At 42.2% G+C, this 15,120-nt stretch overlaps 1 protein-coding gene across 4 annotated transcripts in view; it reads right to left on the reverse strand.

Annotated features, from left to right (window-relative positions):
• The window catches only part of ACOX1 (acyl-CoA oxidase 1), a 27,675-nt gene continuing 12,555 nt past the window's right edge, over window positions 1–15,120 (reverse strand). For 3 of the 4 annotated variants that reach the window (XM_035301810.3, XM_078374702.1, XM_078374701.1), the window contains 12 exons: window positions 13,907–14,067; window positions 11,753–11,860; window positions 9,947–10,066; window positions 9,689–9,804; window positions 8,784–8,953; window positions 6,123–6,285; window positions 5,486–5,676; window positions 4,759–4,938; window positions 4,527–4,632; window positions 4,256–4,399; window positions 3,278–3,484; window positions 1–1,849 (listed from right to left, as the gene is read on the reverse strand). In XM_035301810.3, the coding sequence (XP_035157701.1) occupies window positions 1,799–1,849; window positions 3,278–3,484; window positions 4,256–4,399; window positions 4,527–4,632; window positions 4,759–4,938; window positions 5,486–5,676; window positions 6,123–6,285; window positions 8,784–8,953; window positions 9,689–9,804; window positions 9,947–10,066; window positions 11,753–11,860; window positions 13,907–14,067 (1,717 nt within the window). In that variant the 3' untranslated portion in view covers window positions 1–1,798. The remainder of the gene's footprint in view (window positions 1,850–3,277; window positions 3,485–4,255; window positions 4,400–4,526; window positions 4,633–4,758; window positions 4,939–5,485; window positions 5,677–6,122; window positions 6,286–8,783; window positions 8,954–9,688; window positions 9,805–9,946; window positions 10,067–11,752; window positions 11,861–13,906; window positions 14,068–15,120) is intronic. The other variant, XM_035301811.3, reaches the window with a different exon arrangement.

Consider the following 15,120-nt stretch of genomic DNA (forward strand, 5'->3'; position numbering starts at 1 on the left):
TGAAGTTTACTATATCTTTATTCTTTGATTATACTTGAATAAGGTTCAAGACAGAACATTCCAAATATTAATAAAAATAGCATCAAATGTCAGATTTAGATTTTAAATAAAACTAGAGGTACTGGGTCAAAGGGGGCTCTGTAGTGTCTATGAGCTCCTCAAACCTGCTAAGATATCCCATCCATGCATCTGGATAAGGTGGGTGTCATTTCAAACACCCTAAGATCCTGCCCAGATAGTCATCTGTGAATAAGATGACTAATTTGGAAACAATTCTACATCTAGCAGGTCAGTATTAAGCCATTTAAGTTTACTTTCTATCATTTTCCAGAATCTGAACTACTGTCAAGACAGACTCACATGAGATTAACACAGGTTTAATCTTCAATCTTAACACAATTATCAATTAGTTCTCCCAGTGGAAAGATTAAGGCTTCTGTCAACATGTAGCATTTCTGCAGCAACCTAAAAGTCTCTGTTATTACCAGTTCTCCAGGATAGATTTTATGTCAGGTCCCAAGGTAAGAATTATGTTTCCATGGAATTATACCATATTCTTACGACTGATTCTAGAACAGCGGTTTCATGAGGCATATGACACAGATTAAAAAAAAAAAAGTGACTTACATTGATTGTAAGAAAAAAAATAAGATGTATTTAACCTTTAAATAGAGAATGATTGTGTAAATTATATTTCAACTTAAAGGACAATGTAGCAATTCAGATGAAGTTCCTAGAAATAAACTGAAAACAAAGCCATACATATAAGAACTAGAACCCATGGAACTTCCATTTATCTTCTAACTATAGTTTTTTGGTTTTGTTTTTCCTCAGTTAAAAAAATAACCCATTGTTTCAATGATTATATTTTCTGAACCAAAAATCAGAACACATGGTTTGTGTCACAGGGTTTTTCTGTGCTACTTTTGGGAGTGAGGTGACCTAAGTGACATTTTCTTTTTAATGCCAAATATGGTAACCTCCAAGCTTTTAATGGCTTATGCCAAGATGGCAGAATATTTGATATGATTGTCCCAGAAAATCCAGTTAATATGGTCACCACAGTTACAGCAGTGCCACAGCTGAGAGCTCTCCCTACACTTCCTACTACTGTGACAATTTATTGATCCTTCAAATGGAAAATTACTAATTACACGAGACAATGGTAGGCCCATGCTAGAGAAGTCCTCTTGTTGGAAAAATGCTAGCATGAATAGTTTGATAAACGCAATCCATCAGCAAAGGAGAGCAAGCAGGCAGAGACTGTGCCAAGCACAAACTCATTCACATTAAGTTTCCCAATTAGTTTCCTTCCCCTAGTCCCTTTTCTTCAACCCTGCTTTTAAGCCAGGCCCGCATGGTTAAGTCTGGTAGGACACTGAGCAGGAAAGCTTGGAAGGGTTTTATACCACTTCAAAAAACACCTTTGCTTAAAAACCCTTATATAGCCAGTGATTAGCAATTAAAATGTGAAAATAATTAACTACTTAGTAGTTAAATTCTGCTAATTATCAAAAGTCATAGTCTATTGGGATCAGCAGCATTACAAAAGGAAGTAAAATCGAATTTCTTAAGCTTTTTCTGAATCCTTAACAAGTCTCTTTCAGTGTTAATTGCACTTAAAATATCTGTTTTTCATTTAATCTCTGAAATCTGTTCGGTTTTTTCCCCTTCATTTATAAAAAGGGGTCAATTAATCATTTGCTCTATAGCTATTTGAATTCAAAAGAGATTCCACACAGATTTGAGTTGCACACAAGTACTTCCTGGAGCAGATTCAACTTGTCCTTGTGCCACTTCAGAGCTTGGACTGCAGTGACTTCAGGTGCTTATAGTAAGATTCATGGACCTGTAGGGAAGGGAGAGAGAGGAACTACTGATAAAGAGTTTGCCATGTTAAATAATATACCCCCCCTTTTTTTTTTCAGATGGAGTCCTGCTCTGTTGCCCAGGCTGGAGTGCAGTGGCACAGTCTTGGGTCACTACAGCCTCTGCCTCCCAGGCTCCAGTGATCTTCCCATCTCAGCCTCCCAAGTAGCTGGAACTACAGGTGTGCACCACAATGCCTGGCTGCTATTTGTATTTTCTGTAGAGATGGGGGTCTGCCACGTTGCCCAGGCTGGTCTAGAACTCCTCAATTCAAGTGATCGACCCACCTCAGCCTCCCAAAGTGCTAGGATTACAGGAATGAGCCACTGTGCCCAGCCTATGGTGGTTTTATCTTAAGAGTCCTAATCTTGGCCAGGTGCGGTGGCTCACACCTGTAATCCAAGCACTTTGGAGGCCAAGGCAGGCGGATCACCTGAGGTCGGGAGTTCAAGACCAGCCTGACCAACACGGTGAAAACCTGTCTTTTTAAAAAAAAAAAAAGAGTCCTAATCTTTCAGAGCTATGCGTTGAATTATTTATGAATAAAAGTATCTAATATCTTGGGTTTAATTTCAAAATAGTCCCCAAGAGGAGGAGGAGGGGTGTTCAGATGAAACACAACTGGTCACGAGTTGATAGTCATTGCAGCTAGACAAAGGGTGTACGAAAGAGCACAATGGAATTCTTTGTGTATATTTTATTCTATTCTATCTGTGTGTGTGTGTGTGTGTGTGTGTGTGTGTGTGTGTGTGTGTGTGTATTTTCTGGGATGGTTTTGCTCTTGTCATCCAGAGGGCAGTGGTGCAATTTCGGCTCCCTGTAATCTCTGCCTCCCAGGTTCAAGTAATTTTCCTGCCTCAGTCTCTTGAGAAGCTGGGACTACAGGTGTGAGCCACCACACTCTGCTAATTTTTGTATTCTTAGTAAAGACGGGGTTTCACCATGTTGTCCAGGATGGTCTCGATCTCCTGGCCTCATGATCCGCCTGCCTTGGCCTCCCAAAGTGCTAGGATTACAGGTGTGAGCCACCGCACCTGGAGATTTCTTGTATTTTTAGTAGAGACAGGGGTTTTACCATTTTGGCCAGGCTAGTCTCAAACTCCTAACCCAGGGTGATCCACCCACCTTGGCCTCCCAAAGTGCTGGGATTATAGGCGTGAGCCAACACACCCGGCTTGTATATATTTTTTAATGTTCAATTTGTTAACAAAAATTGAAATTGATTAAGACCCTGATTACTGTGGGACTAACCCTGTCCCCTTCTGGGCCTGTTGCTCAAATAAAATGACTATCAAAAGTGGCCACAGTGCTTTCAAAGCTTTCACAGATAAATCTCTTTCCAGAGGCCTTTCTTGCCTCAATATTAAAGTGAAGACTTTAAAAAAGGTGCAAAGATATTGGATTTTACCTCTGCCTTGTTCAGTGGGGAGTTCTTAGCCCACTCAAACAAGTTTTCATATACATTCCCATCATAGCGGCCAAGCACAGAGCCAAGCGTCACATCCTGAAAATCAAATGCATCAACCAAAGCAACAGCATCTGAGCGAATCAGAGTGAGTAACTCCTTTACACGCTGGTTTACTTGGGTAATCTGAGACTCTGTCATGATGCTCCCCTAAAAGAGACCAAAATAAGTAAATAAAACATACATATATATAGACAGACATAATTATATGCACATACAGCTATAAAGCAGACAACAATTATTTTTCTTTTATCTTTCTATTTTTTGAGACAGAGTCTTACTCTGTCATCCAGGCTGTAGTACAGTGGTGCCATCTTGGCTCACTGCAACCTCTGCCTCCAGGGTTCAAATGATTCTTGTACCTCAGCCTCCCTCATAGCTGGGATTACAGGTGTACGCCACCATGACCGGCTAATTTTTGTACTTTTAGTAAAGATGGGATTTCACCATGTTGGTCAGGCTAGTCTTGAATTCCTGACCTCAAGTGATCACCGCACTGCCTTGGGCTCCCAAAGTGCTGGGATTAAAGGCGTGAGTGAGCCACTGAGCTACGCCAGCAATTATTTTTCTTAAAACAACAAGGCTGGGTGTGGTGGCTCACTCATGCCTGTAATTCCAGCACTTTGAGAGACTGAGGTGGGTGGATCACAAGGTCAGGAGATCAAGACCATCCTGGCTAATATGGTGAAACCCTGTCTTTACTAAAGATACAAAAAATTAGCCAGGCGTGGTGGTAGTAGTCCCAGCTACTTGGGAGGCTGAGGCAGGAGAATCGCTTGAATCTGGGAGGCAGAGGTTGCAGTAAGCTGAGCTCGCGCCATTGCACTCCAGCATGGGTAACAGCAAGATTCTGTTTCAAAAACAACAGCAACTACAATAACAACAAAACAACAAAAAGACTTATACTTAGAAAATACTGACCTGAAGAAAATCCCCTGTATTCTGACTGATCCCATACAGAGAATACAACAAACATAAATTCCTTAAGACAGCCTGAATGACTTTATCTTGGATTTTGAGGAGTTTTTCTGAGAAGAGCTTAACTACCACATAGTGGCAATGTGCCTAAGATAGAAAGAAAACACCAGAGTTTGAGTATGGAAAAAGATTCAATACACAGTGACTAGGGTTTCTGCACTAGAAAAGGCGGGATGCTGGGGGGCAGAGAAAGAGAAAAAGAACTACCACTGACCTCACTTGCTCGAACGAGGTCAACAGAAGTTAGGTTCCATGCTACCTCCTTGCTTTTTCTGTGAATCACCTCTGTTTGAAGGTTTTTTGCAGCAATTTCTACTAATCTGTTAAGACACAGATTGGAGGTCTGAGGAAAATCAAGTCATCAGATAGACGACAGATGCCTTCTTGTCACCTCTCAGGGCCCCAGCCCCACTGCTGCGTATTCTAGCTCTTGAGGGCGAGCTCACCTGGCTGCGCGGAGTTTATATGCTTCCGTTAGGCTGTCTGGGCTGTTGATATCCACCATGGTTGGCCAGACTGCTACCTGCTGTGGCTGGATGCGCTGACTGGGCAGGTCGTTCAAATAGGACACCATGCCACACACCAGTTTTCCTGAGTGCACCTGGTCGTAACTTTTCATCAGGAACCTAAAAATCACCAGTAAACATACTTTTAGTAACTCCACTCTTTTTTTATTTTTTTTGAGATGGAGTTTTGTTCTTGTTGCCTAGGCTGGAGTGCAATGGCCCGATCATGGCTCACTGCAACCTCTGCCTCCCGGGTCCAAGCCACTCTTCAGCCTCAACCTCCCAAGTAGCTGAGATTACAGGCATGCGCCACCATGCCCGGCTACTTTTTTGTGTTTTTTTAGTAGAGACAGGGCTTCACCATGTTGGTCAGTCTGGTCTCGAACTTCTCACCTCAAGTGATCTGCCTGCCTCAGCCTCCCAAAATGCTGTGATTACAGGTGTGAGCCATTGCGCCCAGCCCAGTAACTCTACTCTTGATATGACTTCAAATGATGTAACAGGTGCTTCATACTCTCTAGCATAGTGAGTCAGTATGGAAGGCAAAATTATACCTTCAGGAACATATATACATATATGGTGAAAAGAAACATGGGAACAAGAACCTAGGAAAAATACTAGAACATTCTTATGAACAGATGAGAGAAATCACAAATTTGATTCTCACCTAGCCGTCTGCAGCATCATGACAGTGTTTTCTCCCTCAAAGGTACAGGTTGGGGTGAAACTGACATAAATATTTGGAAGACCACTGCAATGAGAATAGCCATGCCCACCACAAGCCATCCGACATGCTTCAATGCCAGTGTTTGCCGTCCAGGAGGTGAAAGCCTTAAGTCCGGCGGTGAGGGCATGAAGCTGAGAGGACAAGCACAAATCCGTCAGGACATCTGTGGTGCTCAGAGGCCAAGAACCAATGAGAAAACACACCCCTCCTCTCACATCCTGACCATTGTCAAAACACAGCTGCCACACATGCAAACTGAAGCGTAGCTGTCAGAGGCCAGAACAGAGAACACTACCCATGTCCTGCTGAGCTGTTCTACTTGGAAAAAAAGTCACCACTTATGTTTCCTTGAATGACAAATAATCGACATGGTACAACGTTTCTAATAACACTAAAAATACTTAAAAACAAACCCCACAGATCTTCATATCTGATCCACTTTCAATCAGAAAAAGTTCTTAGAATACATAATTCTTTTCAGGCAATCAATCCCAACATTTAATTTTCTCTGGATATAGTCCAATAGGCAACCATGAAACAGAAGGGTGCCCATGAGTCAATGAGACCAAACGCATACCTCAGGGAGTTCACTCAGGTCCCCTTGACCAATGCCTTCGTTAATCCGGTGATAGGTCTCCTTCATGTATGCGCCCACAAACTGGAAGGCATAGGCAGTGGCCAGAAGTGGAAAGAGTTTATACTGCTGGGTTTGAAAATCCAAAATCTGTGGTTCTGGTTCACTGTATTACATAGAAAATAATAATAATAAGTAAATGTCTATACAGAACTTTTTATGTGCCGGTTCTAATATAAGCGCTTGATATTTTAACTTTAGTCTTCATAAGGGCACTGTGAGGTAGTTGCTATTATTATCTCCATTTCACACATGGGAAACTGAGAGGTTAAGAATCTGCCTGAGGTCACACAGTTCATATGTGCCATGTCTTAGATTTAAATTGAGGCTTTTCTCTTTTTTTTTTGAGATGGAGTCTCCCTCTGTCACTCAGGCTGGAGTGCAGTGGTGCAATCTTGGCTTGATGCAAGCTCTGCCTCCCGGGTTCAAGCAATTCTCCTGCCTCATCCTCCCATAATGTTGGGATTACTGGTGTGAGCCATGGTGTTCAGCCAAATATAGGCTATCTGGCTCCCAAAGACCATGCTCTAATTACCTTGTACTGCCTTAGGTCGACAGAATTTTCTGTCTGCATAATCCATATCTGTCCTAGTCTTTCCAGTATGATTAAGAAAACCACAGCTCCTAGCAACACATAAAACCAACACTAGTCAACCTAATAAGAAGGCAATGCTGAAAAGATCTGCTTGCTAGACGGCTGAATATACTGTATTTTGACCACAATCTTGGAGAAGACCCAATGCACGGTGTTGAGTATTTTGAAGTGTAAGAATTAGCAGAGGTCTGCTTGTATCAATTTCTTTATTACTTTTTAAAAATGTAATTATCATTATTATTTTTTTGAGACAAAGTCTCCCTCTATCGCCCAGGCTGGAGCACAGTGTTGTGATCTCGGCTCACTGTAACCTCTACCTCCTGGGTTCAAGTGATTCTCCTGCCTCAGTCTCCTGAATAGCTGGAATTACAGGCACCACCACTATGCCCAGCTAATTTTTGTATTTTTAGTAAAGATGAGGTTTCACCATGTTGGCCAGGCTGGTCTTGAACTCCTGACTTCAAGCGATCAACCTGCCTTGGCCTCCCAAAGTGCTGAGATTACAGGTGTAAGCCACTGTACCAGGCCTTAAAATAAATTTATTATTTTTTCCTTTTTTCTTTTTTAGCTCCTTATCTGCCATCTGAATTCCATATTTATTTATTTTTCATTGAGACCACAGTCTCTCTCTCTCACCCAGGCTGCAGCACAGTGGTGCGATCTTGGCTTACTGCAACCTCTGCCTCCTGGGTTCAAGTGAGTCTTCTGCCTCAGCCTCCTGAGTAGCTGGGACTACAGGCACGCATCACGATGCCTGGCTAAATTTTGTATTTTCAGTAGAGATGGGGTCTCACCATATTGGCCCAGCTGGTCTTGAACTCCTGACCTTGTGATCTGCCTGCCTCGGCCTCCCAAAGTGCTGGGATTACAGTATGAGCTACTGCGCCTGGCCTATTTTTAATTTTTTTTGAAAATGGACAAGCCTGCCCAACATAGTGAAACCGTGTCTCTACTAAAAATATAAAAATTGGCCGGGTGTGGTGGTGTGTACCTGTAATCCCAGCTACTTGGGAGGCTTAGTAGAATCACTTGAACCCAGGGGGCAAAGGTTGCAGCAAGGTGAAATCGCACCACTGCATTTCGGCCTGGGTGACAGAGTGAGACTGTGTCTCAAAAGAAAAGAACAGAAAATAGACACAGGGTCGCTATGTTGCCCAGGTTGGTCTCAAACTCCTAGGCTCAAGTAATCTTCCTGTCTTGGCCTCCCGAAGTGCTTGGATTATAGGTGTAAGTTACCAAACCTGGCCAGTTTCTTTATTCGTTAAGAGTAAAAAGAGTATCAGGGAGTATCAGCGAAAGGCAGTTGTAGGAATAAACTATGGCCATGAATGCAAACGGGAAACAAATTTAATGTCACTTTCTTTTTTTTTTTTGAGACGGAGTCTTGTTCTGTTGCCCAGGCTGGAGGGCAGCGGCATGATCTTGGTTTACTGCAACCTCTGCCTCCTGGGTTCAAATATTTCTCTGCCTTAGTCTCCTGAGTAGCTGGGATTACAGGCACGCACCACCACACCCTGCTTATTTTTGTATTTTTAATAGAGACAGGGTTTCACCATCTTGGCCAGGCTGGTCTTAAACTCCTGACCTTGTGATCCACCTGCGTTGAGATTACAGGTGTAAGCCACCATGTCTGGCTTAATGTCACGTTCACTATATACAATTTATAGTTGCTAGTAGTAACTGGAACTTTCAAATTGCCTTTAGTGTGTTGAACATTTCACTTATAAAGCTCAAGTAATATTATTACTACTTTTCTTAGAAGGTTAAAAACAATAAGGTGGGTATTCTCTTTTTTTCTTTTTTGGAAGCCACTGATTATAACAAAGGTGGTTACTCCTCTCTCTCCTAAGAAAAGGAAGCCTAGATACCAAGTTGCAGGCCCAGTATCATCCCCTAGCCAATTTTGCAGTGACAATGCATCTTCTGTACTGACATTTGGGAATTCTGGGATCTGAATGGGGTGAAAACTAGGCCTTCAGTACTGAGCCCATCTCAGACTCTACCCTTACCCTGGCTTGATTTCAGACTGGTGCCTCACAGTGCTGTAACGGATGGCAATGGTGCATGCCTTAGACAGAGCCCGAGCAGCTTCTCCCACAAGGACGGACCTGACAAACACCATGGTCCCATAAGTCAGCTTGTTACTCAGCGGTTTCACATACGTGCCATCAGGCTTCACCTGGAAGAAGAACGTGGGACTGATGCTTCCTTCTGTTAAGCCCAAGAGGCAGTTCAGTGGTTCTCAAAGTGTGCTCCCTGGAATAGCAGCATCAGCATCACCTGGCAACTCGTGTGACATACTACATTTTAGTCCCCACCCTGACCAACTGAATCAGAAACTCCGGGGTATGGCCTGGCAATGTGGGCTTTAACTGGCCTTCCAGGTGATTCAAACACATGCAAAAGTTTGAGAATCATTGGTTTAGCAAATCAAAATATGTTCTTCACCGCTAACTGCTTCTGGTTTCACTGTCACAATAAAAGAAACATCAGAAGTAAAAATGCATTTTTACTTCCTTTTCTTAGAGACGGGGTCTTGCTGTCATCCAGGCTGGAGTACAGCTGCACACTGACAGCTCACTGCAGCCTTGACCTTCCAGGCTCAAGTGATCCTCCCACCCCAGCCTCCCAAATAGCTGGGACTACACACGTGTGTACCACACCCAGTTAAGACTTTTTTTTTTTACTTTTTGTAGAGATAGGCTCTCACTATGTTACCCAGGCTGGTCTTGAACTCTTGGGCTCAAGTAGTCCACACACTCAGCCTCCCAAAGTGCTGGGATAACAGGAATATGCCAGATTGCCCGGTTGTTAATACCTTCTAAAAAAACAGACCATTCTAACCCTGTTGTTGCAAGAGCCACTGCAACCCCACTGTTTGATGCCTCTGCTTCTATTTTCTATCAAAACATACCTGGGCATACTTCATCAGCATGTTTTCTCTGGGAATTCGATAGTTGTCCATTTTGAGGTAGCCATTGTCCATCTCATCATAACCAAATTTGGGGCCAATGTCACCAACAGTAATTCCTACCACAGATGAAAGTTACGAGATGTTTTATGCTCTAGAATTTCTGGCTTTCGCTCTGTCTTTTCAGTAGGGCATCCTACCTTCTGCAGAAGAAAGTGCTCGGTTTAATTTTCATCTCAATATCAGATGAACAATTCTTACCTGGCAAAGGCTTATGGGTCCCAATTTCACGAATAGGTACAATAAAGGCATGTAATCCATAGCATTTCCCCTTAGTGATGAGCTGGGCAAGAACTATTGCATGATTTGAAGTCTTTCCAACTGTAATATCAAAGAGAACAAGGGAGAGGTTAGCAAACGTTCTTACATTTTCAAAGGGTAGAAAAAGAAGAAAGCATATGTTAAATCTTAACACTAGACTAAACCAATCTGTGTCCAGAAAGCCTTTCTGCTGACAGTATCACACCTAGCTTTCAGAAAGAAATTCCCTTAAGCTGACATTTACTACTTTCTTTTCTACTTATTTCTCATGCATTTACATAGAGAAAATTTTAGGATAAAAATATTAATTTAAATTACTTCCTTGTTATCCCTTAAGGCAGTGCTGTCCAAAACAGTAATCACTAGCTACATATGGCTTCTTACATTTAAATTACAATTAAATAAAATATATGGCTGAGTGCTGTGGCTCACACCTGTAATCCCAGCACTTTGGGAGGCTGAGGCAGGCGGACACGAAGTCAGGAGATAGAGACCATCCTGGCTAACACAGTAAAACTCCGTCTCTAGTAAAAATACAAAAAATAAGCTGGGTGTGGTTGCACGCGCCTGCAGTCCTAGCTACTCGGGAGGCTGAGGCAGGAGAATCACTTGAACTCAGGAGGCAGAGGCTGCAGTGAGCCGAGATCGCGCCACTGCACTCCAGCCTGGATGACAAAGCAAGACTCCATCTCAAAAAAATAAAAAATCTATCTATATATCTAACTATATAGATAGATACAGATACAGATAATGTGAATTAAAAAATCCTTCAACCACTAACTATATTGGAAATATATATTCCAAGATAATTCAGAATGGCAGTAAGAAGATATAAAAGTTTCATGTTAAAGCTATTTATTAATTTTTTTTTTAGGAGATAGGGTTTCACTCTGTCACCCAGGCTGGAGTGCAGTAGCATGATCATAGGCTCACAGCAGGCTTGAACTCTTGGACTCAAGCAGTCCTCCCACCTCAGCCTCCTGAGGAGCGACAACTACAGGTCTACAGGTATGTGCCACTATGTCCAGCTCCCCCTTATCCCGCCCACCCCTCCCCCGCGGCCACACTTGTCTGTTGGTTTGTTTTTGAGACAAGAGTCTCGCTCCATTGCCCAGGCTGGAGTGCAATGGTGTGATCTCAGCTCATTGCAACCTTCCCAGTTTAATTGATTCTCCTACCTCAGCCTCCCAAGTAGCTGGGACTACAGGTGTGCACCACCATGCTAGGCTCATTTTTTCTTTTTTTTTTTGAGACGAACTTTTCTCTCTTGTTACCCAGGCTGAAGTGCAATGGCACAATCTCAGCTCACTGCAACTTCTGCCTTCCAGGTTCAAGCAATTCTCCTGCCTTAACCTCCTCAGTAGCTGGGACTACAAGTGCCAGCCAGTATGCCAAGCTATTTTTGTAGAGACAGGGTTTCGTCATGTTGACCAGGCTGGTCTTGAACTCCTGACCTCAGGGGATCCACCTGCCTCGGCCTCCCAAAGTGCTGAGATTACAGGCATGAGCCTCCGCCTTCAACCGAATTTTTGTATTTTTAGTAGAGACAGGGTTTCACCATATTAACCAGGCTGGTCTTAAATTCCTGACCTCAAGTGATCTGCCCGCCTCAGCCTCCTGAAGTGTTAGGATTACAGGCATGAGCCAACCAAGCCTGGAGGACATTCTCATATAAGCACTACATTCTAAGCAAAATCTCATGGCAAACCTTCAAAAAATCCAATAAATGCTGAAAAATTCACTTACGCCCACCAGGCCACCATTTAATGGAGGTCACAGTAGGACTGTTGAGAATGAACTCCTGGGTTTTAGGGTCATATGTGGCTGTGGTTTCCAAGCCTCGAAGATGAGTTCCTAAGGAGATAAATCACACTGACGTCAGGTAAGAAAGAGATGGAAAAAAAAGATAGGCACAAGGTAAAACTTCCTGCACAGTCCTTTAAACTCTCATATCTCAAAGAAAAAGAAAATCTAACAAAAAATACCTGCAGATGAGCTATAACTGGTTGATAACCAAGATCCTGAATTTCCCATACTATCTGATGGTTTCCCATTAAGTTGAAAATGTAAGTGTCATGCATGTTCCGTTTCTATATTTGATTTGTTACATTTATTTACAGCAACTAAAGGAAAATATAAAGGAACTTAGAATCATATCACATTTTTAAGATCACAATCTATGAATTTAACTGGGATGTTAACTGTCCTTTTAAACCTATCTCTGAGTTGCAGTATGCCAATTTCAATTCATACGTATTGTATTAACAATACCCATTCAACATTCTAGAATTCTATACTAATGAGAATAAGATAACATGTGAGAGGAAGTCATTTCAGTGAAAATTCTTATCAATTAAAAATTTATTTCAGAATGATTGCTAGAATGGAAAATAAGACCTTTAAAAAGTATAACCATTATGGGAGAAATGACCTAGAATGTAACTTTAAAAAAATTCCTAAAAAAAGAAAAATAAAAAACAAAAAGAAAAATAAAAAAAAAGAAAAACGAAAAAAAAAATTCCTAAAGGTCTAACAATAAGGTCTTAGTTGACCCTACAGATTTCTAATAGCAGGTCTAACTTAGTCCTAGCTGGTTCCTTAACAGGGCAAGGAGTAGTTTACAGGTTCATATGCATACTGGGATAGACAGGGTCTTATGTTTCAAATCTTAACACAAATATCAAAATTATTTGAAAAGAGTTATAGAAAAATGTTCTAGGTGGCACTCTCTATGAAAATACTATACCAAAGCAAATGTTAGGAACCCTTGACCAGTCTGCTTTCACAACGCTAGACCTCATTAAACACTTACACTTTGAAACATTTAGAAGCTTCCAAGCTGAATAACCAACTTATGTGCGATCCACAACTTTCCTGAGAGGGAGTCAACAAATCAGACACAGACAGCTTTCATCAAAGAAGTAGCTTTTACAGAAAAGCAATAACATTAAACAGAACAGATAAGGACAAAATGTTTTCAAAAGCACAACTGAAACGAATACTATTCCACTTGTAGTCTCATGAAAATCCTGTAAAATACTACTCAGCACCAAGTAAAAAGCAGCAGCTATATGGAAATAAGAAGCAAGTGGTAGATAGATACACACTAGACCAGTTTTTCTGAAACATCGAAGCAAAAAAAGAGAAGCTATAAGCAAATGAATGGCAAACGCGGACCAATTCAGAGCAGATGCAAAGAGGAACAACAGCCACCACCAGGCCACCCAGGTGCATAAAGAAAGCAGGAGGGGGATGGAAAGATCAATGAAAGGTGGAGATACGGAGTCTGAAACCAAAGCCGGCAAGTTCGGCTTATCTGGAATTTTTTACTCTCTAGCTAAGTCACTTGTAGAACTACTGATTGGCTCAAAGTACATAAAATGTTACATACTTTGGTTATAAGTACCCATTTCTTGCTTGACAGGTGGTGGGGAAAAAAAACAAAACCGGAACAAAACAAACAAAAAAAATAAGTACTCATTTCCCTGAAGCAAATCCAAGAGTACACAAATTATTATTTGTATTTCTTCTGGAATTTCAAAAGTTCATTAAGGTATCAGTAGCAAAGGTAATCAGAGAGTACTGAAGAAAAAAACAGCTTTAGGCTCTATATACACACAGATTCTATATAGGACCTCAGTAACACTGAAAAACCACTTGGTAAATAAGGCCTGACTTGCCATTCTTGACCTTCTGAAGGGGAACTATGGCATAAAAAAAGACAATAATTTTATCGCTACAAAGCAGTGTTTATACCAAAACCTGGACTCTGCAAAAAGAGCTCATTCAAACAGACCGTAGAACACTGACACATCATCAGTGGTACATGGTGGGCACTCCAATACATGCTAAGTTCACAGGGGCCCGCCCAACCCATTAAGTAGACTGAATACACCATACCATGACCCATCTCTGTCTGCGCATAAGTGCCAATGATCTCCAAGTTCCAGGCGGGCATGAAGAAGCGCTCCTGCTGCTCCGCAGTTGCCTGGTGAAGCAAGGTGGGCAGGAACATGCCCAAGTGAAGATCCAGAGGCTCAGGCCGCCCTCGGTGCACAAAACTTCAAGGAAATACCAAGGATGGGCATTTGAGAGAAGAGTCATCAGGTGTGAGAGAATCAGCAATTTAAATAGAGCAAGGAGAGGAGACAAAAAAAACCTTCTTAAGTATGAATTAGTTGCATATACTTAATCATAGATGGGAGCACCGTGCCTTTCTGTATTACTTTATAACTCTTGGTAATTTCCATTTTTCCTGAGTTGGCAAGGAGTATGATGACAGGGATTGATTAGTTACTGATTCCAAAGCCAAAGCAACACAAAACCATGCTTGGAAGGCAGAGGATCTCAGCCCAGGAATTAAATCAAAGGAAATAAAGAGAATTTGAGAGGCTGGTGCAAGGGGCTCATGCCTGTAATCTCAGCACTTTGGGAGGCCAAGGTGGTCAGATCACCTGAAGTCAGGAATTCGAGACCAGCCTGGCCAACATGGCAAAACCCCATCCCTACTAAAAATACAAAAATCAGTCAAGTATGGTGGTACGAGTCAGTAGTCCCAGCTATTCAGGAGGCTGAGGCAGGGAAATCGCTAAAACCTAGGAGGTGGAAGTTACAGTGAGCTGAGATCACGCCACTGCACTCCAGCCTGGGTGACAGAGTTAAGACTGTCTCAAAAAAAAAAATAAGAGAGAATTTGAAAAGTTGTATAGGGCTCACGGCTATGATCCCAGCACTTTGGGGGACTGTGGTGGGCAGATCACTTGAGGTCAGGAGTTTGAGACCAGCCTGACCAAGACGCCAGGCTACAAAATTAGCCAGGTGTGACAGCACATGCCTGTAATCCCAGCTACTTGGGAGGTTGAAGCAGGAGAATGGCTTGAACCCAGGAGGTGGAGGTTGCAGTGAGCCGAGATCATGCCACTGTACTCCAGCCTGGGCAATAGCACAAGACTGTCTCAACAAAGAAAAAAAAATTTGTTGTAAAGAGTGGAGAATTTGCTGGGTGCGGGGGCGTGTGCCTGTAATCCCAGCTATTTGGGATGTTAAGGCAGGAAAATCCCTTGAAGCCAGGAGTCAGAGGACAGAGAATTTAAGTGGTACTTGTACAAGAATTT

This window comes from Callithrix jacchus, chromosome 5, assembly GCF_049354715.1.
Source record: "Callithrix jacchus isolate 240 chromosome 5, calJac240_pri, whole genome shotgun sequence".
In the NCBI taxonomy this organism is placed as follows: Eukaryota; Metazoa; Chordata; class Mammalia; order Primates; family Cebidae; genus Callithrix; species Callithrix jacchus.